This window comes from Nomascus leucogenys, chromosome 3 (assembly GCF_006542625.1).
Source record: "Nomascus leucogenys isolate Asia chromosome 3, Asia_NLE_v1, whole genome shotgun sequence".
Lineage (NCBI taxonomy): Eukaryota > Metazoa > Chordata > Mammalia > Primates > Hylobatidae > Nomascus > Nomascus leucogenys.
The window spans coordinates 92,967,180-92,994,852 of NC_044383.1; the positions used below are offsets into that span (position 1 = coordinate 92,967,180).

At 38.7% G+C, this 27,673-nt stretch overlaps 1 protein-coding gene across 1 annotated transcript in view; it reads left to right on the forward strand.

Moving 5' to 3' along the window:
- The window catches only part of CRYBG1 (crystallin beta-gamma domain containing 1), a 210,956-nt gene that overhangs the window by 166,587 nt on the left and 16,696 nt on the right, over nucleotides 1-27,673 (forward strand). The window contains exons 5-15 of the mRNA XM_003278912.3: nucleotides 1,580-1,627; nucleotides 1,715-1,833; nucleotides 3,728-3,893; nucleotides 6,585-6,724; nucleotides 15,508-15,634; nucleotides 17,707-17,742; nucleotides 19,144-19,301; nucleotides 20,268-20,394; nucleotides 20,485-20,630; nucleotides 27,108-27,234; nucleotides 27,440-27,472. Of these exons, the coding sequence (XP_003278960.3) occupies nucleotides 1,580-1,627; nucleotides 1,715-1,833; nucleotides 3,728-3,893; nucleotides 6,585-6,724; nucleotides 15,508-15,634; nucleotides 17,707-17,742; nucleotides 19,144-19,301; nucleotides 20,268-20,394; nucleotides 20,485-20,630; nucleotides 27,108-27,234; nucleotides 27,440-27,472 (1,227 nt within the window). The remainder of the gene's footprint in view (nucleotides 1-1,579; nucleotides 1,628-1,714; nucleotides 1,834-3,727; nucleotides 3,894-6,584; nucleotides 6,725-15,507; nucleotides 15,635-17,706; nucleotides 17,743-19,143; nucleotides 19,302-20,267; nucleotides 20,395-20,484; nucleotides 20,631-27,107; nucleotides 27,235-27,439; nucleotides 27,473-27,673) is intronic.

Below are 27,673 nucleotides of genomic sequence, written 5' to 3' on the forward strand. Positions count from 1 at the left end.
TAGGTCCTGGGCTTTTATTGATTGTATAACTATTGAATCATGAAGGTTTTACCTGAATTTTGTTTTAAATTTTAGGCTTTTTCTTCAGTTTATCTACTTCTAATGTGTATATATACATAAATAGGTATATGCCATGTGGCTTCTGATAATGCTCTAGGTGGGCCCTTATGGACTTTTTTTTTTTTTTTTTTTTAAGAGACAGACTCTCGCTCTGTCACCCAAGCTGGAGTGCAGTGTCATGATCTCAGCACACTGCAACCTCTCTGCCTTCCAGGTTCAAGCGATTTTCATGTCTCAGCCTCCCAAGTAGCTGGAATTATAAGTGAGTGCCACCACGCCCAGCTAATTTATGTATTTTTAGTAGAGCATGGGTTTTGCTGTGTTGGCCAGGCTGGTCTCGAACTCCTGACCTCAGGTGATCTGCCCACCTCAGCCTCCCAAAGTGCTGGGATTATAGGCGTGACCCACCGTGCCCCAGCCTTTTGTGGTCTTCTGGGCATATCACACTCTGGTGTGATGCAAGAGCAGTCAGAGCAAAGGCAGTTCCTAAAATAGGCATCCTGGTCAGCATTGAAAGTAGTTCACGTTTTGTAATATTTTTACATGTATAATTACTATTTTATTATCTTATGCATTTCTGGTTTTACTGGTCTTGTCAGATGGTCTTGAAAATGATTAGTTTTGGAGCCATATTGAAACATATTTTGTCTATCAAAAAAGCGGGATTAGGCCGGGCACGGTGGCTCACACCTGTAATCCCGGCACTTTGGGAGGCCAAGGCAGGCGGATCACAAGGTCAAGAGATCGAGACCATCCTAGCCAACATGGTGAAACCCCATCTCTACTAAAAGAAAAATACAAAAATTAGCTGGGCATGGTGGCACGCGTCTGTAGTCTCAGCTACTCGGGAGGCTGAGGCAGGAGAATTGCTTGAACCCAGGCGGAGGTTGCAGTGAGCCAAGATGACGCCACTGCACTCCAGCCTAGTGACAGAGCCAGACTCCATCTCAAAAGAAAAAAAGGGGGATTAAATATACTATGTGCAATGTACATTATGAAATATACCATATATACCATAAACACTTCTATTTACACTAGTGGTTGTTATATGATTGTAGATTTACTATGAGAAAACAATATTTATATGGATTCAGATAGAGTATGTATATGAACACAAAATTGATTCAGCTCTTTCTAGGTAAGTGATTAATATATTCTAATTTATCTTTATTTGAGATGATACTGATATTATTTGAATTAGAATCTCTTAGCTGAGTTCTTATTCTGTGAACTGACATGAAACATATGTGCCCTGAATTTTCTAGCATTGGTGGAAATAGCCCAGACATTTAAATTAGGAGAAATTGAAATGGCAAATTCAGTTAGAGGTGAAAAAACCTTAATTTAAAAGCATAAACTCAAAGAGTTTTAATACAACTTTAGCATCGATTAGAGTCGAGGATTCAAAATCAATACAATGTGGGAAAAGTGTGATCTACCTACAGGATCGTGGGTGGAAAAAAAGGATTGTTATGTGAAGTTGTAATTATTTGTTGTGTTTTTGTTCATCTGATTACAGACACTTAGAGGAAGTGTCCAAAATAAACTCAATCCCCGACCTGGAAAGGTAAGATTATTTTCTGTTTCTAGTCTTGATTCTATTTTGGTCTGATAGGGTACAACAAAATGCGCTACCACTTTCGTTTTCTTGCAGGTAGTGATATATAGTGAACCCGACGTATCTGAGAAGTGCATTGAAGTTTTCAGTGACATTCAGGATTGCAGTTCTTGGAGCCTCTCTCCAGTGATACTCATAAAAGTTGTTAGAGGATGGTAAGAATGGCACTTTAAGTTCCTGATGTCAAGTGTTTGTGTTTTACATACTTAATTACCTTTTTAGTCCTCACTACTAGTTTAAAATTATGGCTTTAGCAATGAAAAGCACAGGAAATACTACTGGTGGTAAGATAAGGGATTCATATCTTAACAATGTCATTTTAAATCATGTTTCTGATTATAGCAGTGATATATGTTTATGGGAGAAAAATCAGAACAGTACTGTAGAACAAGCTTCTTTTTCCCATGTTTCCCCATAATATTGCTTTGGACTAGTCATATATCAGGGCCCATAACATACTTTTGGTTGATGACCTTTAAATGAGGTTGATAAGAATTGCACTAGTCATGTTGATAGGCCAGTTACGACTTTTTAAAAATCTATAAGGAAACTTGAGAACACGTAGGAAAAGGCAAAGTAAAGAAACAATAAGGAAAAAAATCTATAAGGAAAAACAAAAACAATCTATAAAGAAAGGCATTTTTCTAACTTTTTAATGACAGTTCAATGCAGCACTAACTTAAAATTTAATTTACTTTCCAATATTTCCACAAAAGATTGTTTTGGCTAAGTAAAGAAACTGGTGAAAAAAATAAATATTTTGACAGTTTCTGAAATCATTTTATCAGCTTCATTGCCTCTTGGAGATACACAGGAAGTTGAGTAGAGAAAGGCAGCTTAAAAAAAGAAATCGCTGATCTGGCATAATAGTTATCTTTTGGTGCCTATTTGTAAACTTGTTTGAAATAAAGAGGGTAGACTTCTGAATGTTTATGGATTTACAAATTCATAAGCTTTTCTTTTGGTCTCCATTTGATTAAATATGCAGCAGCTTTCCTATTAGATTTTTAGGTATTTTAATATTTTTTCCTATTATCCAACATAATCATGAGAAAAACAAGATTTGCTTTTATTCTTAAATTTGAAGACAAATGCTATTTTAATTGCTAGAGAATTGGCCACTAACATACAATATATAATAGTGGCAATTTTTTACACAAATTTTGTTTTTAAGGAACAGTACTTTTTCCTTTCTTTTGCAACTTTTGTCGGCTTCTTTTTCTTGAAAGCATAAGCATTTACACTGCCATATATTGACATGAGGTTTTTCTTTAGTATTTGGCTGTTGTTGGGAAGCATATTGTTAAAATGCTTTCCATTACCATATCTATAGTCTTTTGTGCCAACATATTCATTGATATGACTGTAATATGTAAGTTAAAGTCTCTCTAAGAGAAATGTTTTCTACACATATAAGGAGACAAAAGGCCAGACATGGTGGCTCATGCCTGTAATTCCAGCAGGTTGGGAGGCCGAGGTGGGCAGATCACTAGAGGCCAGGAGTTTGAGATCAGCAGGCCAACATGGAGAAACTCAGTCTCTACTAAAAATACAAAAATTAGCCAGGCTTGGTGGCACATTCCTGTAATCGCAGCTACTAGGGCAGCCGAGGCAGGAGAATTGCTTGAACCTGGGAGGTGGAGGTTGCAGTGAGCCGAGATCGCACCACTGCACTCTAGCCTGGGCAAAAGAGCAAGACTCTGTATCCAAAAAAAAAAGAGACAAAAAAAAAAAACCCACTACAGTAAACATCCATTTATCTGACATATTATCATAAGTCTCTACCACCTGGCAATTACTTGGAACATTAGTAGCTCTATAGCATTCACATAGGTAACTCCAAAGTTCTCTAAGATCCTGATATAGTTCATGAGTTATCAGAGGCTTATCAGTAAAATATTAGTGTTAGGGAGAGTTTAAGCTATTTTAATTGCTAGATAATTGGCTGCTAATATTCTATATATATATAAAATGGCAATTAGCCAGAGTATTTGAGTCATCAAAACCTCTCTCACCAAGACTAATGGTTTTGCTGTGTTTTATTGTTAGTTGGATTTTGTATGAGCAACCAAATTTTGAAGGGCACTCCATCCCCTTAGAAGAAGGAGAATTGGAACTCTCTGGTCTCTGGGGTATAGAAGACATTTTGGAAAGGCACGAAGAAGCAGAGTCTGATAAGCCGGTGGTGATTGGTTCCATCAGACATGTGGTCCAGGTAGGTTGTGGTAAATATGGATTTTATTTATTCAGCTAATATTTATGGATTCTTACTTTAAGGGAAATGTTCATTTTATGAAATATGTGATTGGGAAACATATTTGGTGCCTTATGGATATATTTTCTGTATTTTAAGTATTTGTATACTTTAAATAATTTAAAAAGAAACATAATTGGTTAGATAATTTTTCACAATAAACCCTTCAGGTAAATCTTTTATGCCTGTCCTTCTATTCCCATCTTCCAAATATATTTTACCTGGTAACTTGGTTTAAATGAGTTCTGCATCTATGAACAGATTTTTCATTTATTTACTGTCTTTGTTTGCTGTATGAGTTCTGATTACTTTGAGTGGTTTATAGGAATTCTATTTTGGAAAAAAAAATAATCCAAAAATAATTTGGTTGATTAACTCTGGGATTTCATGTGGGTTTAACAAAATACTATTTACTCTATTTGAGGCCACTTTATGGGTGAGGTAAAATTTCTTGGTTTCTTGTTATTTGATGAGGAAAGTGTTGTCAGAGTCTTTCTTTGTGGCTCTTGGGATTTGATGATTCTTTACCTTAAAAGTGCAATTAATGGTGTCTTCTAAGTAGAAAATTAAAATCCCAAGTTTTAATGGAGACGAGTGTCAAGATGCAATACAGAGAAAAGGAACATTCTTACATGAGAATGAGTAAGGATGAGTAACAGTTTTGGCAGAGGAAAGCATCGCTTACTTCCTGGGTCAACATTTCTGAGTAACTTAGATGGTAATTGGTATGCTAAATGATTTATCTTTTATTTGTTTTAAGTATATAATATGAGAAGACTAAGTAAGACTTGAAAAGCCCTATTTCAAAATGTCCTATTAGTGGAATATTTTGCCTAGTTTTTATTTATTGCTCAAATAATATTGGTAATAAAGCAATGTTTAAAAATATCATCTGATTCCCACCATCATGAAGTGTCCTCTCCCCTTTTATTTTTTGAATTTTCTACCCTTTGCTGGCCATATTCTAGTCTGCTTTTTCTGCAGTAATAATCATAGTACAGGTACAGTGCTGTTCCACCCTTCTCACCTAACACTGTGGTTCTCAATCCTTTTTTTCTCTTTATACCACTTTCCTGAAAATCACACTCCCCTTGGTAACATCTTTGTGATTGGCAACTGGGGAAGGTATCAGAATCTGGTGGGGTGAGGATTTGGGTGCATTCAGGAAGATGGGGAAGGGAAACGAGATCTCTTGTTTTGTCTGATAATAGCATACTTACTGTAGCAAATGCTTTTCATGTTACCACAGGTTTAGGGTTTAGCTGAATATCATATTACATTGAAATGATGCATTATTTATTATTTAGTACATAAATGAGGTACCATTATTTATTTATTATTTCTTCTTTCAGTGAATCTTAAGGTTGTTTCTAGTTTTTTACTATTATAAGTAATGCCACAAGAATGTTTTTGTGCATTTAATAATGTATAAATTTCTTTTTTTTTTTTTTTTTTTTTTTTTTTTGAGACAGAGTCTCGCTCTGTCGCCCAGGCTGGAGTGCAGTGGTGCAATCTCAGCTCACTGCAACTTCTGCCTCCCAGGGGTTCAAGTGATCCTCCTGCCTCAGCCTCCAGAGTAGCTGGGATTACAGGCACATGCCACAACCCCTGGCTAATTTTTATGTTTTTAGTAGAGAGGGGGTTTTGCCATATTGGCCAGGCTGCTCTCGAACTCCTGACCTCAGGTGATCTGCCCGCCTAGGCCTCCCAAAGGGCTGGGATTACAGGCGTGAGCCACTGTGCCCGGCCAGTAATTTATAATTTTCTAATTTGTTTCCTTGGGGTGCATTTTTCTGAATGGTGTCATGTTAAAGGGCTATGATATGTCATGGATTTTATTTTCTTTACAGATCGTGTGCATGGTTTCTTGAAACATAAAACATAAGTCACAGCATATATTTTAAAGGTTACCTTTTTAGTTCATTAGAGTTGTTCCTTTTGATAATATTTGAAAAGCCTCATCTGAGCTTATTCAAGTGTTAATATTTCTTCTGTCAATCAGTTCACCCAACTCAGCTGCATAGATGAAGTTCAATAAATTTTCCATTAATGCTTAGGCACTTGACCAGAAGAGGCCTTTTGAAGACTGTTTGGACCACAGATATGCAGGGTGTGGAACAATGACCAAAGTACAGAGATTTGTAAATCACTGTGAATGTGTGCTTTTGCTTTTACAACTTAGATCAAACCAATATCATAGAGGCTTAGTCAGTCAAGGAGAGTTACCACAAAGCAACAGAGAGCTTATGGACACAAAACAGTGGCTGAGGAAGACTCCAAGAGCAGCCATTCTACAGACTAGAGTCTCTGTGCTTCGATAATTATATCAGAGCAAAGGAACCAAGACCAAGGAGGGCCAAGTGAGGATGAGAAAAAGAAATATATTCCAAAACTCAAATAAAATACATTTCTGATGATCTTTGCTTGAATGCAACACTGAGTTATATAACTAAAGCAAGTGTGTCTGCCCCGAAATAGGTGTATTATTAATTCATGGATGAAAACAGGAAAGGGCTAAAATGGCAGGTGCTCTGTGAAATGTGTTTGTATATTTAAAGCTCATTTTGATTAGTTGTAAGAAGAAGAATGAGCTTACTAGAGAGTTAAATACATGGTGCAGTTCTTACTATCTATGCATCTATATTTTTTCAGGATTACAGAGTTAGTCACATTGACTTATTTACTGAACCAGAAGGGTTAGGAATCCTAAGTTCCTACTTTGATGATACTGAAGAAATGCAGGGATTCGGTGTAATGCAGAAGACTTGTTCCATGAAAGTACATTGGGGCACGTAAGTATTTTTTTTTCAAACACAATTTTAATGAAGTTTTTTTGTGAGTGTAGTACTGGAAAAAGAGGACTTCAGATACTCTGACTCTGATTTGTCATCCTGTTAAGTGATTATTAACTGTAAGGTACATTTTTATGGCACATAAAATTCTGATTCTTTTGCACCTATGTTATGATTCATCTCTCTTAAAAACAATATCGATTTATTATAGGAAATGGGGGGGATTGAATTTTTAATGTAAGGCTTTCCTTGTCACAGAGAAATCTGATTTATTCAAAGCTGAGTAGCAGATTATATTTTCATGGTGATTCAGAGGAAGTAATTCAAAGCACATGCCCCTGATATTTCTGGGGGGGATGGAAGCCAACACACGTGGTACTTCCTTGAATATTTTCACACAATGCTGGTTCAAAGCCCCTAGGAGGTTAGTTTCACAAATCACAGGAAACAGCAAGAATATTTTGAAGGAAATGGGAATACCTCAGATAGGGGAGAAATGAGGATAGAAAGTACAGACTGCAATACCAAAGAATGTGGTCTCCAAAGTGAAGCACAAAGCCCCAAGGCATGAGAAAGACATTCACTGAGATGCAGGAAAAAACACTAAAACTTCTTTCTATTTGATTAAAGTCTCCACCTCTTAAGGTTTTATTTTTGTATATGTTTTCTAATATGCATAATGTATTAGTTCAGTGGTAATGTATATAATTTATAAATATTCATATATTCAGAGAATGCTCAAATGTTTTTACTAATGGTTTATACAGTCAAAAAAGTTTACCGTCTGTCCCTAAAGTAGTATGGAGTATCTCTGCAGTGAACAATAAGGCACTCCTTAATCATGCTTTTTGCATTCTATTTATTACTAAAAGTCTTGGTTTGCCATTGTTCATATCTTAGAAAAATGATTTGATTGGGCAAAATGTAGGAATAGGATAAGTTACAGATCATAGAATCTGATTTTTGATCCTCAGAAATCAGAAACTAAAAACTTCTAGGCAACTTAACAGGAAGTGTGGCTATTGAGAATTGGTAGCAGCTATCCTTGAATAGTTGGAAGGTGGTCATATAGAAGAGATATTAGACTTGCTCTCTGTTATTCCATAGGAGGTCCCAGAAAAACCAGTAGATATTAGACAGATGGATTTTTACTTGACCCAGGGAAGAACTTTCTGATGGTTAATACAGTTAAAATGGAAGTGGGCTGCCTTGTTAGGTAGAGAGTTTCTCATCGAAGGGAGTATTCAGGTAGAGGATGGACAAGAATTTATCCAGAGCTTTGTAGAGAAAGGAAAGTATGAGTTAGATACCTCCTTTATGACAGTTTGTTCATTTATTTATTTACTTTTAACCTTTTGAAATATAAGACACCTAGAAAAAAGTTCACAGAAGGTAAATGTACACTTAAACAAATAAAGTGAGCACCCAAGTAGACACCACTTGAGCCAAGAGCTGGAACATTACCAGCACCCCAGAAGCCCGAGGGTGCTCTTTCCCTATGGCAGCCCCTCTCAGAAAACAACCTTCCTCTCCTAGAAGAGTGAGAAAATAGCAGGGGAAGACTATAGTGATGGTTCGTCAATATACAAAGGTGTAGTTATTAGGGCAGAATTTGGGGTGTAGAGAATGATATTAATTTAAATATCTCCTCTTGATGTATAAAGTTATTTTCCAAGGATAGTATACATTTTACTGCTTTTTAAATTATTTTTAATTGACACATAATAATTGCACATATTTATGGGGTACAATGTGATGTTTTGATACCTGTATACATTGCATAATGATCAAATCAGGGAAATTAGCAAATCCATCACCTCAAACACGTATTATTTCTTTGTGGTAAGATCATTCAGAATCCTCTCTTCTAGCTATTTTGAAATATAAAATATATTATTGTTAATCATAGTTACCCTACTGTGCAATAGAACACCAGAACTTATTCTATTGTATATTTTTACCACATTTTCTTTATTCATTCATCTGTTGATGGACACTCAGGCTGATTCTGTATCTTGGCTATTACGAATAGCGCTGCAAGAAACATGCAAGTATGGGTATCCTTTGACATACTTGATTTCATTTCCTTTGGATATATACTCAGTAGTGAGGTTGCAAGATCACACAGTAGTTCTATTTTTAATTTTTTGAGGAGCCTCTATACTGTTTTCCATAATGGCTGTGCTAATTTATATTCCCACCAGTAGTGTGGAAGAGTTCCCTTTGCTCCACATCCTCACCAATACTTGTTATATTGTGTCTTTTTGATAATAGCCTTTCTAACTGGAATGAGGTGGTATCTCATTGTGGTTTTGATTTGCATTCCCCTGATCTTGAGTGATGTTGAACATTTTTTCATATACCTCTTGGCCATTTGTATATCTTCTTTAGATGAATGTACTGTTTTTTGTGTACATTTTGAGTTATATCATTTGGTACCCTGTAGTCCTTGAAAGGCTCTGAAATTTTTTAAGGTGGTTAATTTAGAAGTAGAAATTAGGAAAGGCTTTTATTTCCTCTGCATACCCTGTCTAAATATGACAAGAAATTGAGACTTTAACAAATATAAACCCAAAAGAGTATCCATGAGATGTATTAAATATATTCAGTAAATCTGTTAATCAAGCATCTACCATGTGCCAGGTGCTTTTCTAGTCACTGGGAATACAGCAGTGAAGACATAAAATGACGTCCCCATTCTCCTGGAGCTGTCAGTCTAGCAGGAATAAACAACACAAAAACATATATAATGTGTCAGAAGGCAAAGGCTACAAGAAACATAAATTACAGAGAGGGGCAGGCATGTTGCTATTTTAGATAGGGTGGCTAGTAAAGGACTCTGGTGACATTTTAAGGAGGGACCAGCAGGAAGTGAGGGAGTCTGCCCTGGAGCTAGCTGAGGGAAGAGGGGCAGGGAGCCTGTCCCAGAGAGGAAGCACACCATTTGCAAAAGCCCTTCTGGGCATGCTTGGGCAATAGCTAAGAGGCCAAGGCGGCTGAAGCTGAGTGAAGTAGGAGGATAGGGATAGGACAGGGCTCAGGTCACCTCTGGCCTTTCAGGCCTCGGGGAGGAGGATTTAGATTTACTCTAAGTGGCATGGAAAATCACTGGCGAATTTTTGTCTAACTTGTGTTATGAATAGAAGGATCAGCCTGACTGTTCGTATAGAAAATAGTCTATAAAGAGGCAAAGGTGGAAGCCAAGAAACCACGTAGGATGCACTTGCAATCATACAGCCAAGAAGGGATGGTGGCTTAGACGTACGATGGTGGTGGTGGGAAATGGTCAGATCTTGGATGCATTTTGAAGGCAGAACTAACAGCATTTCTGACAGATTGTGTGTGGGGTATGAGGGGCCAAGACATGCCCAGGGTTTGGAACCCCAACATTTATTGAGACGAAGAAGACTTGGAGGAGCGGGATAGGAGAGCGAGTGAGATTCAGGAGCTCAGTTTTGGACAGGTTAAGGCTGAGATGCCACCTGCAAATTCAAGTAAGTGGGCAAGAAGGTGACTAGGTATGTGAGGCTGGAGTTCAGGGGAGAGGCTGGAGGCATAAATTTAGGAGTCACTGGCATAGAGAATGTATTTAAACCAGGCACAGGACACGGTCCCAAAAGGGAGTGGGTGTAGTTAAGGGAAAAGAAGGCACTTTTGTATTTAGAGACTGGGAAGAAAAGTGGGAATCTAAGCAAAAGCAAAAGAAAATGCCTTCGTCTCTTGCTGCGTTTAATTGTTTTACATGAAAGAAGTCTATACACTTTTTTTTTAAAGAATTGGTGTCAGGTTGAGAAACATCACTTTCCTTAGAAAAGAATGAAAAAGGCATCTGCTATTGTGTTTTAATCTCAGTGTCTGGAAGGTGCCATGACTCAGGTTTGGCTATGTTGAAGCACATTAATCCACCTTAAATGATATTTCTTACCTTTGCAGTAAGTTTAGCTTTGCCCCCTAGGTGGCAGTTACCAGCCTGTCACAGCTTACAATTTATGACAGGTTTGTGTCATGGTGGGCATCTTTTTTTCTGGCTGTTCATTTCTGTTGTCATTAGGATAGTGGAACACTGCCTCAGATGTTAATTCAAAGTTTGGGCTCGTTGAACTTGGTTTGTGAGCTTAGACACCAGGTCATTAGTGCTTTTATAGATCTCAAAGGAAAGTCTCAAGGGGTTGAGAAGATGTCACTGATAGTAAGTACTCAAGATCATTTTGCTTCTGTTGATGCACCAGTTCCCCTGAACTGAGGTAAGAAGTCTTTGCTGTGGAGGGAACTCCTTAAGAATCCATTAGGTGATTTATTCCAGGGCCCATTCACTCTAGATTAAGCTCTTCTACTCATACACAAAATAAGGGTGTTACTTGTCTTGTCAAATTCTTGTTTGAGGAAATGAGTAATTTCTAACTAAACTTGCCTTTCAGATTCTGTTGAGAGTAATTTGTTTTTAAATCTTTCTTTTAAGCAGCTGGCTAATCCTAGCACCCATCCTCCCAGAGGTGAAAGCATATTGGGTTTTTTGGGGGCGGGGTGTGTGTGGGGGTGGAAGTAGGGGGTGGTATATTTATAACAAACAAAAGCAAAGAAGTTTAGAACTTCAAAGGGAGTATAAAAATGATCTGGCCAACACCATCATTTGACTGAGGAAGACAAGCTTTGGTCACTTTCTCCAGACTAGGGTTAGCTGTTAGCAGAATGTGTACTAGAATGCAGGTGTTCTAAAGTCAAGGGACTTCTTTTTTAACGGACAAACATTATTTGATCATTTTTACTCTGTAATATTTGACATATACAGAATAATATATATATATAAGTGAACTATGAAGCCCAATAATAAAACAATCCCCCGTGGACCCACCACCCAACTTACAACCTAGACCATTACCAACATTGCCGCCCACCGTGGTTACACATGTAACCAGACTCCTAAGATTACTCATATTGATGGGTACATCTGTATGTATTTTTTTTTATTGCTGTGTAATATTCACTGTATATTTCATTGTGGAATATACCATATCAGAGCCCAATTTTTTATTATAAATGTTTTCAAACATACAGAAAAGTAGGAAGAATAGTTCAGTGAACACCAATGTACCATTCACTTTGACCCAATAATTGTTATCATTTTGCCATATTTGTGTTACTTTTCTGAGCACTTCAATGTACATTGGAGATATCCTGACCCTTCATTCCATACAGGATTCAGCCTGACTCTCTTTCTAATGATATTCTCCTGCGTAACTATCATTATTACACCTAAGAAAATTCACAAGGTGTCCATGATAATATCTGTTCTATAGCCCATCACCAAATTTTCCCAATTGCTTCAGGAATGTCTCTTATAGATTTGCATTTTCAAATCAGGATCCAATCAAGGTTCATATAAATGCATTTGATTGTTCTGTCTCTTTAAGTCTCTTTTTAAAAATCTCTAAAATACCCCATCTTTGTTTCCCAAGCCACTAACTTTTAAAAAGATTTAGGCCAGCTGTCTTAGAGAGTGTGCCACATTCTAGATTTGTCTGAGTGTTCCCTCATGCTACTATTTAGCGTGTTCTTCTGTTGCCCAAATTTCCTATCTACTAGGGCTTTGGTCTTGAGGTATGGTTGGGTTCAGGCCAAACAGTTTTGGTATGGATACTTCATATAGGTAGTGCCATATATTTATGTTATATCACAGCAGGTGGCATGTGCTAACTAGCTTGCCCTTTAGCAATACCAAGTTTGATTGCTTGGTTAAAGTGGTGCCTCCTCCATCTTTCCATTGTAAAGGTTCATTTTCCCCTTTGACATTCATAGTCCCCTCTCTTGTGAATAACCTCAAAGTCAGAACATTCATATTTAATTTTTCAAGTATCCAGTTGGTTTCTGTGAATGGCCGATATTCATATACAGCCATGTCTAGGGAACAAAACTTAAGATCCATCTGGAAGTGCTGTTTTTGGTTTAAGAACAAGTGAACAAGATAAGACTGATTTTTTCTTGTGTGACTCAAAGGGTATTTCTAAAAGAGTAATTGGACAAATATTTTAAATAAACATATAGATGGCCATTGTTATTACTTTAACAATATTCATTTGTAGGTATACATTTGTTTGTTTAAAAAATAAGCTTGGGCTTTATAATCATACTGTTTGTTAAGTACAACTATAAAGTTGTACTTTTTAATCTGTATTGGCAAAAGCTCGTGACCTAAGTGCATGGGAAAATAAAAGATTACCTTTAGAAACTGAAATAACCTTGCCTGGAGATAGTTTCCCCCCTCCCGATGGCCTCATAAGTAATGTATCTTATTGGAACAGAATTTAGAAAAAGTGAATCATCCTCTGTATATGAGTTTCCAAATTCCAAAGTCCACCCAACATTAATAAATGTCTGTTTGAATTACCCAGCAGGCCTTCAGCACTCATTTACTAAGGAAGAACTTTCAGAACAGCAGTCTTTTCAAATCCATTCATTTATGTTTTTGGTTTTTTCACAAATTCCCCTCTACCCAGAATGACTTTCCTTCCATAAATGTTATGCAACTAAACCACATGCTTCAATAAAAGTGAAATGTTTAGTATTAGATGAATAAATCCCCTTTGAACTCAAGCTATAGGAGGAAAGACTTAATGAAAAGGGTACTTAGGTAAGAATCATTTCAAAATCTCAGATCGCTTGCTCATGAGCCATACATTCAGTTTCTGAAAAATTAAACCTGTTCATTTGTAAAGAAGTCAGACTTGGGGCCTGCTTGGTTTGTTAGCCTAATACCATAATGTGTTACAGAACTGCCATTATTTTGTTAGAGAACAAAATCCATGGGTACTGTGCCTGTGATAGCTTTGAGCTCCAAAATACATGTAATGTATCCTTGGCGGTCATGCTTTAAACATAAGGCAGTTTAAAGTACCCTATTCTTAGCGTCTGTTTTCTTGTGGTTTAGAAGCATTACAGTAGTATTTAAAAGATAAGCCTCTTTTTTTCCTTAAGGTAACTTTTTTTGAAGCATAACATTTGTACAAAAAGGTACATAAACCCTAAATATATAAGCTGAGTGAATTTTCACAAAGTGAATACACAAGGGCAGTCACCATTCAGATCAAGAGAAAGAACATTCCCAGCATCGCAGAAACCCATTTCTTTCATGCGTCCTCCTAGTCATCCTCACGCCCTCTTCCCCAGGAACCATCATCCTGACTTCTAACACTGTAGTTCTGACCTCTTACCCATATCGCACACCTGGCCTCCCAACATTCTTTCATGTGTGTGTTGTCAAATCATCAGTAGGAGCCTGGTTGTAAATCTCCATATAATGAGAGAGTCTAGAGAAGTTACCAGTTTATCCAGCGGAATCTTCACAAAAACCATCGCCAAAAATGTGCCTTGGGCCAAAATTGGGAAGAAGAAAAAAGCAAAGAGGGAGGTGTCAGACCCATTTTGTTGGTAAAAGATTTCATTTAGGGCCACTCTCTTCTTGGCATGGTGTTCTGGGGAACACAACATGGTGGAGTGCCACGGCTAGAACATTTTAGCAAAACTAACCGGATTGGTGAGTGTCAGTGATCACTAAGAAGTCTATGTTTGTTTATGAAGCAGGTACCTTAACCCCTCTCTTATAGAAAAGTCACCTCTTCAGCATCCTCACCTTCTCAGAACCCTTCCCAGGAATGAAGATGTTTACAAGAAGACCTTGTACACTTTAGAGACAGGGCTAGTAGGCATGGTTTTCTGGTTTCCTGATTTCTGGCACATTAGAGGAGGGTGGGACTGCTGGTTCCCCAACTGAAGCAGATGCGACAGCTAACAAGCTGATAGAAGGGTGTGGTATTGAAAAGCCATAACAATCAGAACCAAGAACTCAAAAAGCTTTGTGGCCTGGGAACAAGCAGCCCCACAGACCTTCAGAGCCCCTGAGGACACCACTGTGTATTAAATAATGCTCACAGTGATGATCCTGAGTAACTGTGAAAAGAGTAAACTGTGTTCAATGCACTTCCTGCAATGAGAAAAATTGCCATCACAAAAATGATTAGGGCTGGGCCTGGTGGTTCACACCTGTAATCCCAGCACCTTTGGGAGGCTGAGGCGGGCGGATCACCTGAGGCCAGGAGTTTGAGACCAGCCTGGCCAACATGGTGAGACCCCTCTACTAAAAAAAATGCAAAACTTAGTCGGATGTGGTGGTGTGTGCCTGTACTCCCAGCTACTTGGAAGGCTGAGACAGGAGAATCGCTTGAACCAGGAGGCAGAGGTGCAGTGAGCTGAGAGCAAGCCACTGTACTCCAGTCTGGGCGACAGAACAAGACTCCGTCAAAAAAAAAAAAAAAAAAAAAATTGATTAGGAACCTGGTTCTGGAATCGGCTTGAATCATTCCAGCCTTTCATACTTATAGCTGTGTGGCCTTGGGGGACAATAGCTTCTCTTCCTCATAGCAATGTTGTGAGGATTAGATGAAATTCTGAGTGGCATTCCTTGTAAGCTCTAGGGAGATGTTAGCTGTTACTAATGTTTGGCACCATGACAAATGATTAGATGGAACTTTGGAGCAATTAATAATATAAATTAAAATAAGGGGACAAAGCCAGCCAAGGAGAAAAGTAAAAGATCAAGAATAGGAGCATATAGTGGCTTTATTTTTCCTTGAGTCTAGTGTGATTCTAACACCTGAGTCCAGCCATTCATTGTGTGGGTCCGTATCCTCTCCTATTCTTTTCCTCTCATCCTGGGTACCAGACAGAAGGAAAAACCGAAACAAATGATGAGTTGGCTCCCTTTCTTTCCTTCCATGGTGGCTATTTAGGTGGCTGATTTATGAAGAGCCTGGATTTCAGGGTGTTCCTTTCATCCTGGAACCTGGTGAATACCCTGACTTGTCCTTCTGGGATACAGAAGCAGCATATATTGGATCCATGCGGCCTCTGAAAATGGTAAAAATGAAATCCAAATGTTCTTGTGATGATTCTTTGTCAGCTTGACGTGGTAATTCACAGGGTGTGACTTTGAAGCAATAAAGCTGACTTTTAAGAAACAAATTTGTAGTAGATTGGACCTATTGCTCAATAGAAATCATGGAAACAATAACTCGAAAAATGCTATAGATAAAAAAAAAAAAAAAAAAAAAGGCAGGTAAGACTATGTCCTTTGTCTTTAAGGCATTCTCAGCCCTGCAGAGCTGCAGATGGGTGCACAAAGCTTCAGCCCAGTGTAGGTTTAACAAGTGAGGAAAGTGAAGAATTAAACACTGGTGGAAAAACAGGACAAAGATACATACAATTCCAAGTTGTGGGTGATGTGACAGAAAGGGGGGATAATTAGGAAAGCTTCATGCTAAATTAAATTCAGTCTTAAAAAATTAGCAGGATGATTTTTTAAATGGAGCTGTCAGTGAATGCACTGTGTGAGCCAGGGTGCAGCCTGGGAGAGAGCCGGGCACGCTGAGGACTGGCTCGGCTGCCGTGACACGAGTGGGTGGTGGCTTGGGGGTCGCTGGGGCTGGACCAAATGAGTAAATGAGTGTTGTCCTCCCGAGTATCTGCTGTGGAAAGAGCTTTGTGCTTCCTCTCCCTTGTCCCACTGTCTTGCTTTGTTCTTTGTCTCTTCCGCTAGACTGTCAGCTTTGGGAGGAAGCAGGCCACGTCTGTCTTGTCCCCAGTGTTGAGCGCAGTGTGTGCTGCAGCATAGAAGTTTTTCTCTAAATGCCCGCAGCGAGATGAGACTCCCCTTACAAACATGTTTTCGAAACTGCACTTCGCAGTTGCTTCTGAGACAGTTTGAGACAAATTAGAAAGTTAGGAAGACAATTTTTTTATGTTAATTTTACCCCTCCTTCCAAAGTATTTCGTTTAATTATCTGTATGTTTGCTGGTCTTAGTGCAAATGATTTGGGCTTTTGTTTCTAAAATTAAACTCACTTTCAAAGAACAAAGTTTTGTTAGTTTTGTGAACGTATGAAAGAATTCGTCCAGGTTTTAGGAGCAGTTTGTAATGATGATGAAAAATCTCCAAAGTCTATGGTGTTCGAACAGGATTACTTTGGAAAAGGTCATGTGCTTAGTTGTATAATCTCTGGTTTGCTGATAATATCAGCCACATTCCTTTTTCCTCTTTTTTTTTTTTTTGCTTGTTTTTTCATAAAAGGTAAGGAAGCCAACACATTTTTTTATAATTATAGTTCATTTGGTGCCTTTGAGCATCCTTGGCAGTACTTTTTTTAAAAAGCTATTAAAGATATATTAATTTTTTTAAAATCCAACTTTCCCATTGCTGATTTAAACTCTTGACCTATTTAATATTTTTGTGCAATATCTTTTTAATGTAATACCATTTCTCTGATTTTAGTGAGTTTTTTGTTTTTAAAAAGCTTTTTATTTTATAACAACCCCCCATAGACTCATCCTTTGGGATGTTTTAAATTTTATTTAACAGTTTATCTAATTATTCCATGAGTGCTCCAGATCTTATTATGTGAACTTCAACACATAATAGTTTCGTAAGCCCTGGTTGCAAAATCAAATACCTGCAGGGGCCAGGCAGCAAATACAAATGGCTGAGAGTTAAACCGAAGGGAATGGTAGAGACGGCAACCCCGGGCCTGTGCCCAGCTGAAGGATGAACTGAGGGTAGGATCGTTAAATGCAGAAGCCGAAGACAGCGGCCTGGGAGAATCTGGGTCCAGAGATGTCAGCTCTTGGAACTGCTTTTTCAAGAGAAGTATGGATTTTTATATAAATTTTCCAAGTTAAAAAAACTTACTAGGTCAAAAAACACTCCTACAACGCAGATCAGCTTATAGACTGCTTGTGCAAGGCTCCGTTCTAGCCTGCCTTCCCCGTGTCTTCATTTGTATTGTTGGTAATTTTAGAACTATCTCACGTAAGTTAAAACAAACCGGAACGTAGTCACACTGAAATTCAATGGCTTACTATAAACTGCTATGGCTAATATAAAATGGTAATGTATCAGCGAAAAGCTATTTTTCTTACTATGTTGTTTTTTTCAGGGTGGCCGTAAAGTTGAATTCCCTACAGATCCAAAGGTAAAAATATATATGTATTTTTGTATGTATGTATATGTAATTATTTAAACATATACACATATATATGTACTTAATGTTATTCCCACTCCATCTCTATGAAGATATCGCTTATGTGACTTCTCATATTAAACCTCTATCACACATAAATGCAGCCAAAGGAAGTTGCCAACTTACAGGTGCCATCCTTCAGGGTGGAAGATGATGCTAATGGCACTGGTTATCACTAAGAGTACATTTAGCCATGGCTCAGAAGGGTCATTGTTATATTGAGTTAACAATTTGCAGTTGTATTTACTAAATGCAGGGCTTCTTGCTGCTTGCCAGTTAGCCCGGAAAAAACTTTTTCAAGACAAACTTTCCCTACTCCAAAATACCCTTTCTGCTATTCCCAATTCCCACATCGATGCCACACACTATAAATTTTTTCAATTTTCAGTTTTAGCACTACTTTAGAATCCTCTGGTTCCTTCTATGTGGTTCTAAATATCAGTTATATATATGTGTGTATATATATTTATTTTATATATATCTGTATATAAATTATTTTAAAACTGTTTGGAACCATGGCTTTGGGCTATACCACATTAGGGAAAAAAAAAAGGCTGATTTTTTTTCTTTTTACTATCTTGTCAGATGCCATTATTTAGGGTTTTTTTTTCTTGGAGACCAGGCCTTGCTCTGTCACCCAGGCTGGTGTACAGTGGCACCATCATGGCTCACTGAAGCCTCGATTTCTCCAGCTCAAGCCATCCTCTTGCCTCAGCCTCCTGAATAGCTGGGACTATAGGCATGTACCACTACACCCAACTTTTTTTCTTTTTAGCAGAGATGAGGTTTCACCATATTGCCCAGGTTGGTCTCAAACTCCTGAGCTCAAGTGATCCTCCTGCCTTGGCCTCCCAAAGTGCTGGAATTACAGGTGTGAGCCACTGTGCCTGACCTAGTTAATTTTTAAAAATATGATTAGAACATTGTATTGTATTGTATTGTATTGTATTGTATTGTATTGAGACAAGAGTCTCACTCTGTCGCCCAGGCTGGAGTGCAGTGACGTGATCTCGGCTCACTTAACCCTCCACCTCCTGAGTTCAAGCAGTTCTCCTGCCTCAGCCTTCTGAGTAGCTGAGATTACAGGTGTGCATCACTATGCCCAGCTAATTTTTGTATTTTTAGCAGAGATGGGGTTTCACCATGTTGGCCAGGCTGGTCTCGAACTCCTGACCTCAAGTGATCCACCTACCTCAGCCTCCCAAAGTGCTGGGATAACAGGCGTGAGCCACCACGCCCAGCCAGAAAATTTTAATTTGTGTGTCAGGACTTAGTGATATTAAATGACTGATTTAATGTTAAGCTGTTGGGATACTTCTTACAGATTACTGGTATATCTCATTTCTATTGTAGGTAGTTGTTTATGAAAAGCCTTTCTTTGAAGGAAAATGTGTGGAACTAGAAACAGAAATGCGTAGTTTTGTCACGGAGGGAGGTGAAACAGAAGAGGCGACTGGAGGCGATCATTTGCCGTTTACGTCAGTGGGGTCTGTGAAAGTTCTAAGAGGCGTGTAAGTACATGGGTGACTTGTTAGGATTTCTTTTTTTTTCCTAAATATTAAGTAATAAATGTGCCCTTTCCCCCCTAAAAACAACATTCCTGATTCTATAGTATGGTGAATTTTGACAGTTATGTCCACATTCTCCTCAGCCTATCGTGACTGGATTTAAGAAAGCAGTTTGAGGCCGGGTGCGGTGGCTCACACCTGTAATCCCAACACTTTGGGAGGCCGAGGCGGGCGGATCACCTGAGGTCAGGAGTTCAAGACCAGCCTGACCAACATGGAGAAACCCTGTGTCTACTAAAACAAAATTAGCTGAGCGTGGTGTCACATGCCTGTGATCCCAGCTACTTGGGAGGCTGAGGCAGCAGAATCACTTGAACTCAGGAGGCAGAGGCTGCAGCGAGCCAAGATCACACCATCGCACTCTAGCCTGGGCAACAAGAGCAAAACTCTGTCAAGGAAGGCTGATTGGCCTGTTCAAGTTGATCAAATCTACAACCTTGCTTATTAGAATTATGCTCTGAGCTATTGAACGGTTTGATAGTTGGCTTTCTGATTTTTCTATTTTTGCATTTTATAGATCTTGCACATTTCCCATGGAAGTGCACACTGAAATTGCTCTCATAAATTGCCAATTATTCATAATATTTTCGTTACTATTTGAAGTGAGTTTATCCAGTTTTGCTTGCTGAGGTTCTTTTGACTCAGCCCTGATTAAACACACACACATACACACCACTCACACACACACTCCCCTTCCCTTTTTTATACAACTCTGATATATGTCTCTTAGGTTATTTTCTTGGGGCCATTCTGTTATTCTCCTAAATTTTCAAGAATTCCAATGATAATAAAGCAGAAGTTCATGTCTAGCTTTGTAACTATTTGCATTTTTCAATGAAATTGATATGTACCTTGAAAAAATGTTAACATGTCTGGAAATGACTACTCCTCATGTTCTTTGTGTTGCAGTTGGGTTGCATATGAGAAGCCTGGATTTACAGGTCATCAGTATTTGCTAGAAGAAGGAGAATACAGGGACTGGAAAGCCTGGGGAGGTTACAATGGAGAGCTTCACTCTTTACGACCTATATTAGGTGTAAGTAAAGGACAAGCTAATGGCTAATACTTGGTCTTCTTTGGATAATGAATGGCTAGCCTTTGAATTTTGAATTTTTTTTCTCAATAGGATTTTTCAAATGCTCACATGATAATGTACAGTGAAAAAAACTTTGGATCCAAAGGTTCCAGTATTGATGTATTGGGAATTGTTGCTAATTTAAAGGAGACTGGATATGGAGTGAAGACACAGTCTATTAATGTACTGAGTGGAGTGTAAGTGAAATAATCCAATTGGAATTTTAAACATGGGTTTTACCTTGGTTTGTTTTAAACTGGTAAGAGTCTATGACAGAGTAGGCATTCAATACACAAATATCTCAACAGCTTAACATTAAATCAGTCATTTAATAGTTGCTGTCATGATATTTTCATTAACTCTCTTTAAAAATCTTTCTCATACCATCTCTTCTTTTTACATTTGGGGTAGGCTTTGGGTATCATGATAGAAATCTACAGATCTGCTTCCTTTATCGTTCTGCACAGAAAGATAGTGAATTTTTTAAATGATGGAGATCAAATAATAATAATAGTAATCTAACATAAACCTGAGGCTGGGTCAAAGTCCCATTAGATTTTCCTGTGGTCCTACACCTGTTCCAGTATATTTCTTCACTATTAGCTTGACATAAAAATAATTGTTCTATGTACGTGGAGTTAGCAGTTGACTGTTTTATTAGTGGTAAAGCAAGTTTTTATTGAAAGATGTTTAGTCAAGATTCTTTGGGATGAAGTGACTGCAAGCCAAGCTAAATTGGCTCAAGGGATTAAAATGGAACTTACTGGCTTAAGTAACTAAAAAGTCCTGGAGAAGATTTTGCTTCAGGCATGGCTGGATGCAGGGGATCAAACACTATCAGAACTTGGTCTCTGTGTCTTGACTGGGCTTTTTTCTGTGTTAACTTGACTTTAGGTAGGCCCTTTGCATTTGGTGGCCTGTGGCCACATTTGGCTTTTGTTCTCCTCTTTTTTTTTTTTGAGGCAGAGTTTCACTCTGTCTCCCAGGCTGGAGTGCAGTGGCAACATCTCGGCTCACTGCAACCTCTGCCTCCTGGGCTTAAGCAATCCTCCTGCTTCAGCCTCCCAAGTAGTTGGGACCACAGATGGGTGCCACCAGGCCTGGCTAATTTTTTAGAGACAGAGTTTTGCCATGTTGCCCAGGCTGGTCTCAAACTCCTGAGCTCAGGTGATCCACCCGCCTTGGCCTCCCAAAGTGCTGGGATTACAGGCATGAGCCACCATGACTGGACCCAGCTCATTTCTTGCAGTGGAAAGAGCTTCTCTTTTTCTCACAAGTTCCATGTTTGACTTTGCTTTCCTAGGCTTGGGTCATGTGCACATGCCTGAACAAATCACCGTAGCCACAGAGATAGCCGCATCTGGGCTACGTGTCCATTTCCAGAGCTGAGATGTAGGGTCTATCCCACAGGAGCCACTTAGATATGATTGGGGTTGGTTCCCCAGGGACATCAGAAAGAGTGGGGAGATAGATGCCAAATGGGCAAAAACAGCAGATGGCTGTTATAGGGAGTTACATAATTATTCTTATAATCCAGGCTAATGTCTATTCTAATTTGTTATAAGTGAGAGTATTCTCAAATAGTTACATGAAATAATGTGACATTGGTTATGTTGAAAGTGTTTGGTGTTAGGTTTTTGTTGTCATAGTGACATAGATTATTTGAATCATCCTAGCCTCAACCCCACTGTATCTCATGGGGCCTCCCACAATAGCCCTGGATATTTGAAATGTGTGTACAATGTACTGAAAGTTGATGAACATGCTTAACTTTTACTCTTAGTAAAAAAAGTAAAAAAAAACCTTGTTCACCAAGTTCTTGTCTAGGCCGTTGCATGTGGTGCCATTTTGGCAGAGTATCAGCGATTTCTGGGTATTCCATTCTTAGCAGGAAATGCCTCCTCTTGGGTCCTATTCCGGAGACCTAATATTTTAGAATCAGTAGCCTGTTGCAAAAGCCAGAAGTCATCTGAAATATGAGGTACAAGTTATCTGAAATGTTGCTGGGGCTCTGCAGTATTTTAGATTGCCTTTAAAGCTAATTATTTAGGAGGAAAACATAGTGACCAACTTAGTCTGGTGAAACAGTTGTACATTTTGATACTCACCAGTTGTGTTGGTTCTGTTAGTCAGAGCCTAGTCATCCACCCTGGCGGAGGAAGCAAAAGGAGGCTGGGTAGAATGAATTCCCTTAGGTATTTTGTAGATGATGCTATTAACACAGGTAGAATTTTTGTGCCTTGAGCCAATCTCCTTTCCTTTTTAACCCAGGCCTTGCTTACTTGAAATCAGTTTCCTTTATAAAGTGCTGCTATTATATGTTTCTATTTTTAGTCATTTCTAATTGCATTTCCTGGCTTAAGCTTTTTTTTCTGGCTGTAGCAGTTAAGTTTTGGTAGAACGGGGAAGTTGAAGGGAGGTACATACACATACATGGACACACACACACACACCCCCCACTTCCTTTGAAATTCTTTGCATATGGAAGGGCTTTTGTATTTACCAGGGCCAGGTGCTTCCTCATATTTTGTTCGATTTGTCATTTGACAAGTATTTATTGAGGTCTATTATGTGCAAAGCATTGTATTATGTCCTCAAAGAAGTTACAGTATTTATGTAAAACATAATTATTGCTACAAAAGAGGTACAGATTAAATGCTCTGCGAATCCACAGCAGAGGGAGATTAATTTCCAGTCTGGACACAGGGAAGGAAGACTTTGTGGAGGAGGTGGCATTGGAGTTAGGCCTGTGGGATAGGATAGGAAGGCTGAGATGAGCCAAGATGATGGAGGAGGACTGCCTATTCACTTTTAATACTTTCAAAGGAAAATTATTGTATTTTAATGGCTTTATTTTTATTGGCAATTAAGTATTTTAGCTTGGTTCTTTATTTCTTAGTATGGCACGCATTGTCAGAAAATAACTCTTCTGAAGTTCTTGTTCCATGAAAGTATCTCCCAGGAGGCTCACCATCACAGGGGTAATACATCCCCCGGGCAGTAAACTCATCATTAGCCCTGAAACAGAGAACAGCCTTCAGGAAGGATGCCCGTGAAACCAGCAACTAAGGTTTTTAGGAACTGCTTTTGATTCTTACTGGAAATGTGGAAAGAAACTCCCTGTTTATCAGTTTCTAGTTCTATGCTATACTCTTGCTCAAATAGTGGAAACTGGGCTAGTTTTTTAAATATAGGAGCAAAATGAAATATTTCTGGTATTCAGATGAAAACGAAAAGTGTTGTTGTTTTAAATTCTTTTTCCTTTGGCCTTCCACAGAAGGGCAGGTTTACCCTGCTGCCCTTATCTTCTGAGCAATTATTCCACCAGGCTGGGACCTGCTAGTACTTGTGTACATGCCTTTCCCCCATCTCCCCATCAGTCTTTAAACAGAGGAGTGTTGATTCATGTGTACAGAATACATCTGGACAAGGACAGGGAGGGCTTTTCTTAAGAGCCCCAAGTGTAAGTTGTAAGTAGACTCTCGGATCATAGAGCAGAGAATCTCAGATCTGGGTTTTGCGGCTTCTCCCCTCCCCCACTCCCCTGTATTCATGGGTGATTCATCAGGTATCTTGGAGGGAAAACAACACTACTGTCAGTTCAAGTAACATCTTAATAAATTGTTTTCCAGCTTCAGCTTCAGTGAATTAGAGATAGGCTTAGCTGGGTGTTGGGTATTTACTTACAAGTAGTTTAGTTTCATAGGAAAATACAGTACGCATACTTGTTAGTAAAAAGAATAGAGTATTGGCTAAAGCTGCTTCCAGGGCTGCCCTCTCTCCTTGGCATTCAGCCTCCCACCTCACTGGCTTTTTCCCCTCCAAACCTTGAAGTCAAACAGAAAGGCCTTTAACCCTTTGATCTCTCTACTTGTTACAGACCCGGAGCCCTGGTGAGAACTCTTTTTTCGATGTGGCTCTACTTCTTTAATTGTTAGTTGTTTTTTTAAGTCCTAGTGTTTGTAACCTAGATTTTCTTGATGTGCAGACACTCCTCCCACATAGCAGTGCTCCCTGCTTCGGCTTTACTGTTGCTTCCTTTCATGCTGGGGGTAAAGCCTGAGGCCCTGCGGGTGGAGGCAGCACATGCGGGTACCCGTGTGCTGTACAGCATCACCTGGTCAGCCCGGGGACCTTGGCCCACTCCCCTACTTACACTTGAAAATACGAACTTTCACAAAGGTAAAGTGAGTTCTTCAAAGTTATCTGAAAGTTAATGTCATGGCCACAGGTGGAGCCAGGTCTCCTATCTCCTCACCTCTCAATGATAAAGAACAGGTTTTTAGGCTGGGAACAGTGCTCACACCTGTAATCCTAGCACTTTAGGAGGCTGAGGTGGATGGATCACTTGAAGTCGGGAGTTTGAGACCAGCCTGGCCAACATGGTGAAATCCTGACTCTACTAAATAAATAAATAAATAAAAATAAAAAAAGAATAGGTTTTAAAAATTGTTAGTGAGGTTCTGAAATCGGGGGATGGGGGGTAGTAGGGGGCTGTGTTTCCTGAAAGACAGAGTGGTGCGTACAGCAGCTTCTCCATTTGGATGGCCGGGAGTGAGTGCACAGATGTTGGCTATCATTAGCTACTTCTCACTGGAGATTTTGGCAGTGTTCTTTTTTTCCTTGATGGCTGTTCATATTCTAGTAATGACTGTACTTGAGTTTTTGTTTAAATCAGGCCTTTGGATAGTAAAATCGTAATCTGCCCTAATTATAAAGTGTGTGGACTGTTTTAGGCATGGTTTACTAGAACAGTAAATGAAAGGTAACTTTCCAGGGCACATGGCAGGTTGGGTCACAAAGCGAGGAGAGCCTGGTGAGCCTCAGGACAGGTAGGTTCAGTCACATTCTGGCCCATAGTCGATTGTGTCACCCTGGACAAGTCATCCCATTCAAAACAAATACCAGCAAATACTTCCATGTGATGCTTCTTACCCATCTGTGGGCTTTGGAGGACAGAGATTTTGTCTTTTTCATCTTTGTATATCTAGTGCCAGTCTAGTTCCTGGCACCTGGTAAATGAATTAACTTACTGTGTCTTAGGTTTTTCCCATCTGTAAAATGGGAACACCAATACCTCCCTAGGAGATTAAATGTGATAACAGATGTGGAAACATTTTGCAAAGTTCTGATCACTCTATATAATACATACATAGATATTATTCCTTTAAGCTTTGAAAGGATCAAGAGAGTGATGAATTAACTGAAGAGATACTTAATGTCTTCAATATAATGGTATTAAGTATCTCTTTACTATAACAGAACTGAAAAACCTTTTCCTTTCAAAGACTTTACCTTTGCATAGGAAATAGCATCATTAAATTGGTTTTGTTGCTTTTCCTCTGGGCGTAGATCACTTAAAAGAGAAATAAAAAACATTCCAAGAGAGATTTATTTTTAGTATTTCTGTGACTTTGCTCAATTTTGTTTATTTAATTATTACAGATTTATGTGATGTTGGAAACACTGGTGGAAACAATATTTTAGTTCTGTTCTGCATTTTTAAAAGCATTTCTTCTGTTAACTTCTTTTTCAGTGTGGTTTGTTGTGTAAATAGACACAGCTTCCTAAGATCTTTCTGCAAAAATATTTTAAGGTTGAGAATGAAAGGATTTATTGATTGTTTATTAAAAGAAGTAGGTTCTTCTCGAAAGTCCTATTTGTTTTGTTTCCTTAGAATACAATTAGAAAAACAAAGCACAGAGAAGTATTGCCTTTGTAGCTTTCTTAAGGAATAGTATTTGATAAGCAAGAACACCAAAAAGTTCATGTCAAGATACTCTTAGGCTTACCATTTCTTTTGCATTAAATTTGTTTTCAACTCTTATTTTAGATTCAGGGGGTACATGTGCAGGGTTTGTCACATGGGTATATTGCATGATTTGCTGAAGTTTGGGGTACGGTTGAACCTGTCAACCAGGTAGTGAGCATAGTATACAATAGGTAGTTTTTCAAACCCCCCTCCCTCCTGCCCCCTTTTGTAGTCCCCAGAGCCTTTTTTTTTCATCTTTATGTCCATGCATAACCAATGTTTAGCTCCCACTTATGGGCAAGAACACGCTCATAAGTATATGTTCTTGCTCATAAGTATTTGGTATTTGATTTTCTGTTTGTGTTAATTCGCTTAGGATAGTGGCCTCCCGCTGCATCCAAGTTGCTGCAAAAGACTTGATTTCATTCTTTTTTATGGCTGTATAGTATTCCATGGTTTATATGTACCACATTTTCTCTATCCAATCCACCATTGATCAATGAACACCTAGGCGGATTCCACATCTTGATATTGTGAAGAGTGCGGCAGTAAACAAGACACGTGCAAGTATCTTTTTGGTAGAATAATTCATTTTCCCCTGGGTATATACCCAGTAATGGGATTGCTGGGTTGAATACTAGTTCTATCTTTAGTTCTTTGAGAAATCTTCAAACTGCTTTCCACAGCGGCTAAACTAATTTCATTCCCACCAGCAGTGTATAAGCGTTCCCTTTTCTCTGCTGGCTTACCATTTTGATTTGTCCTATAGACAAACCCATCTGCTTCTAAAGGTTAATGGAGAATCAGAAAAATTAAAATTTCAATTGGCAAAACAAAGTTTCTGTATGATACATAGTTATCCAAATATGTGATTGTTTTATATGTAAAATACGAACAACAAGTTATTGCTTTTGTTTCTTAGATGGGTAGCCTATGAAAATCCTGACTTCACAGGAGAACAGTATATACTGGATAAAGGATTTTATACCAGTTTTGAGGACTGGGGAGGCAAAAACTGTAAGATCTCTTCTGTTCAACCTATATGTTTGGTAAGGAGTTATATTTTTGTATGAGAATATTTAACTGAATTCTGGACTTCCTTAATGTGTGTTACTGGTTCATGTAATAGTAATCACTATGGAAAATATTCTGAGTTTATTTTTAGCAGTAATTGCTAATAATCTAGAAGAAAAAAGCTTTTTCAATGTGTTTGTTCTATTCATTTCCTTTTCTCCTTCCTTTAAAAATTTTTAGGATTCTTTCACTGGCCCAAGGAGGCGAAATCAGGTAACTTTAAAAATATTATTTTATATTAATATATGAGGGGCCTTCCATTGACAAGCTGAATTTATGTTTCAAATGTCAGACATTTGGGGCCGGGTGTGGTGGCTCACGCCTGTAATCCCAGCACTTTGGGAGGCCAAGGCAGGCGGATCACTTGAGCTCAGGAGTTCAAGACCAGCCTGACCAACATGGGGAAACCCCGTC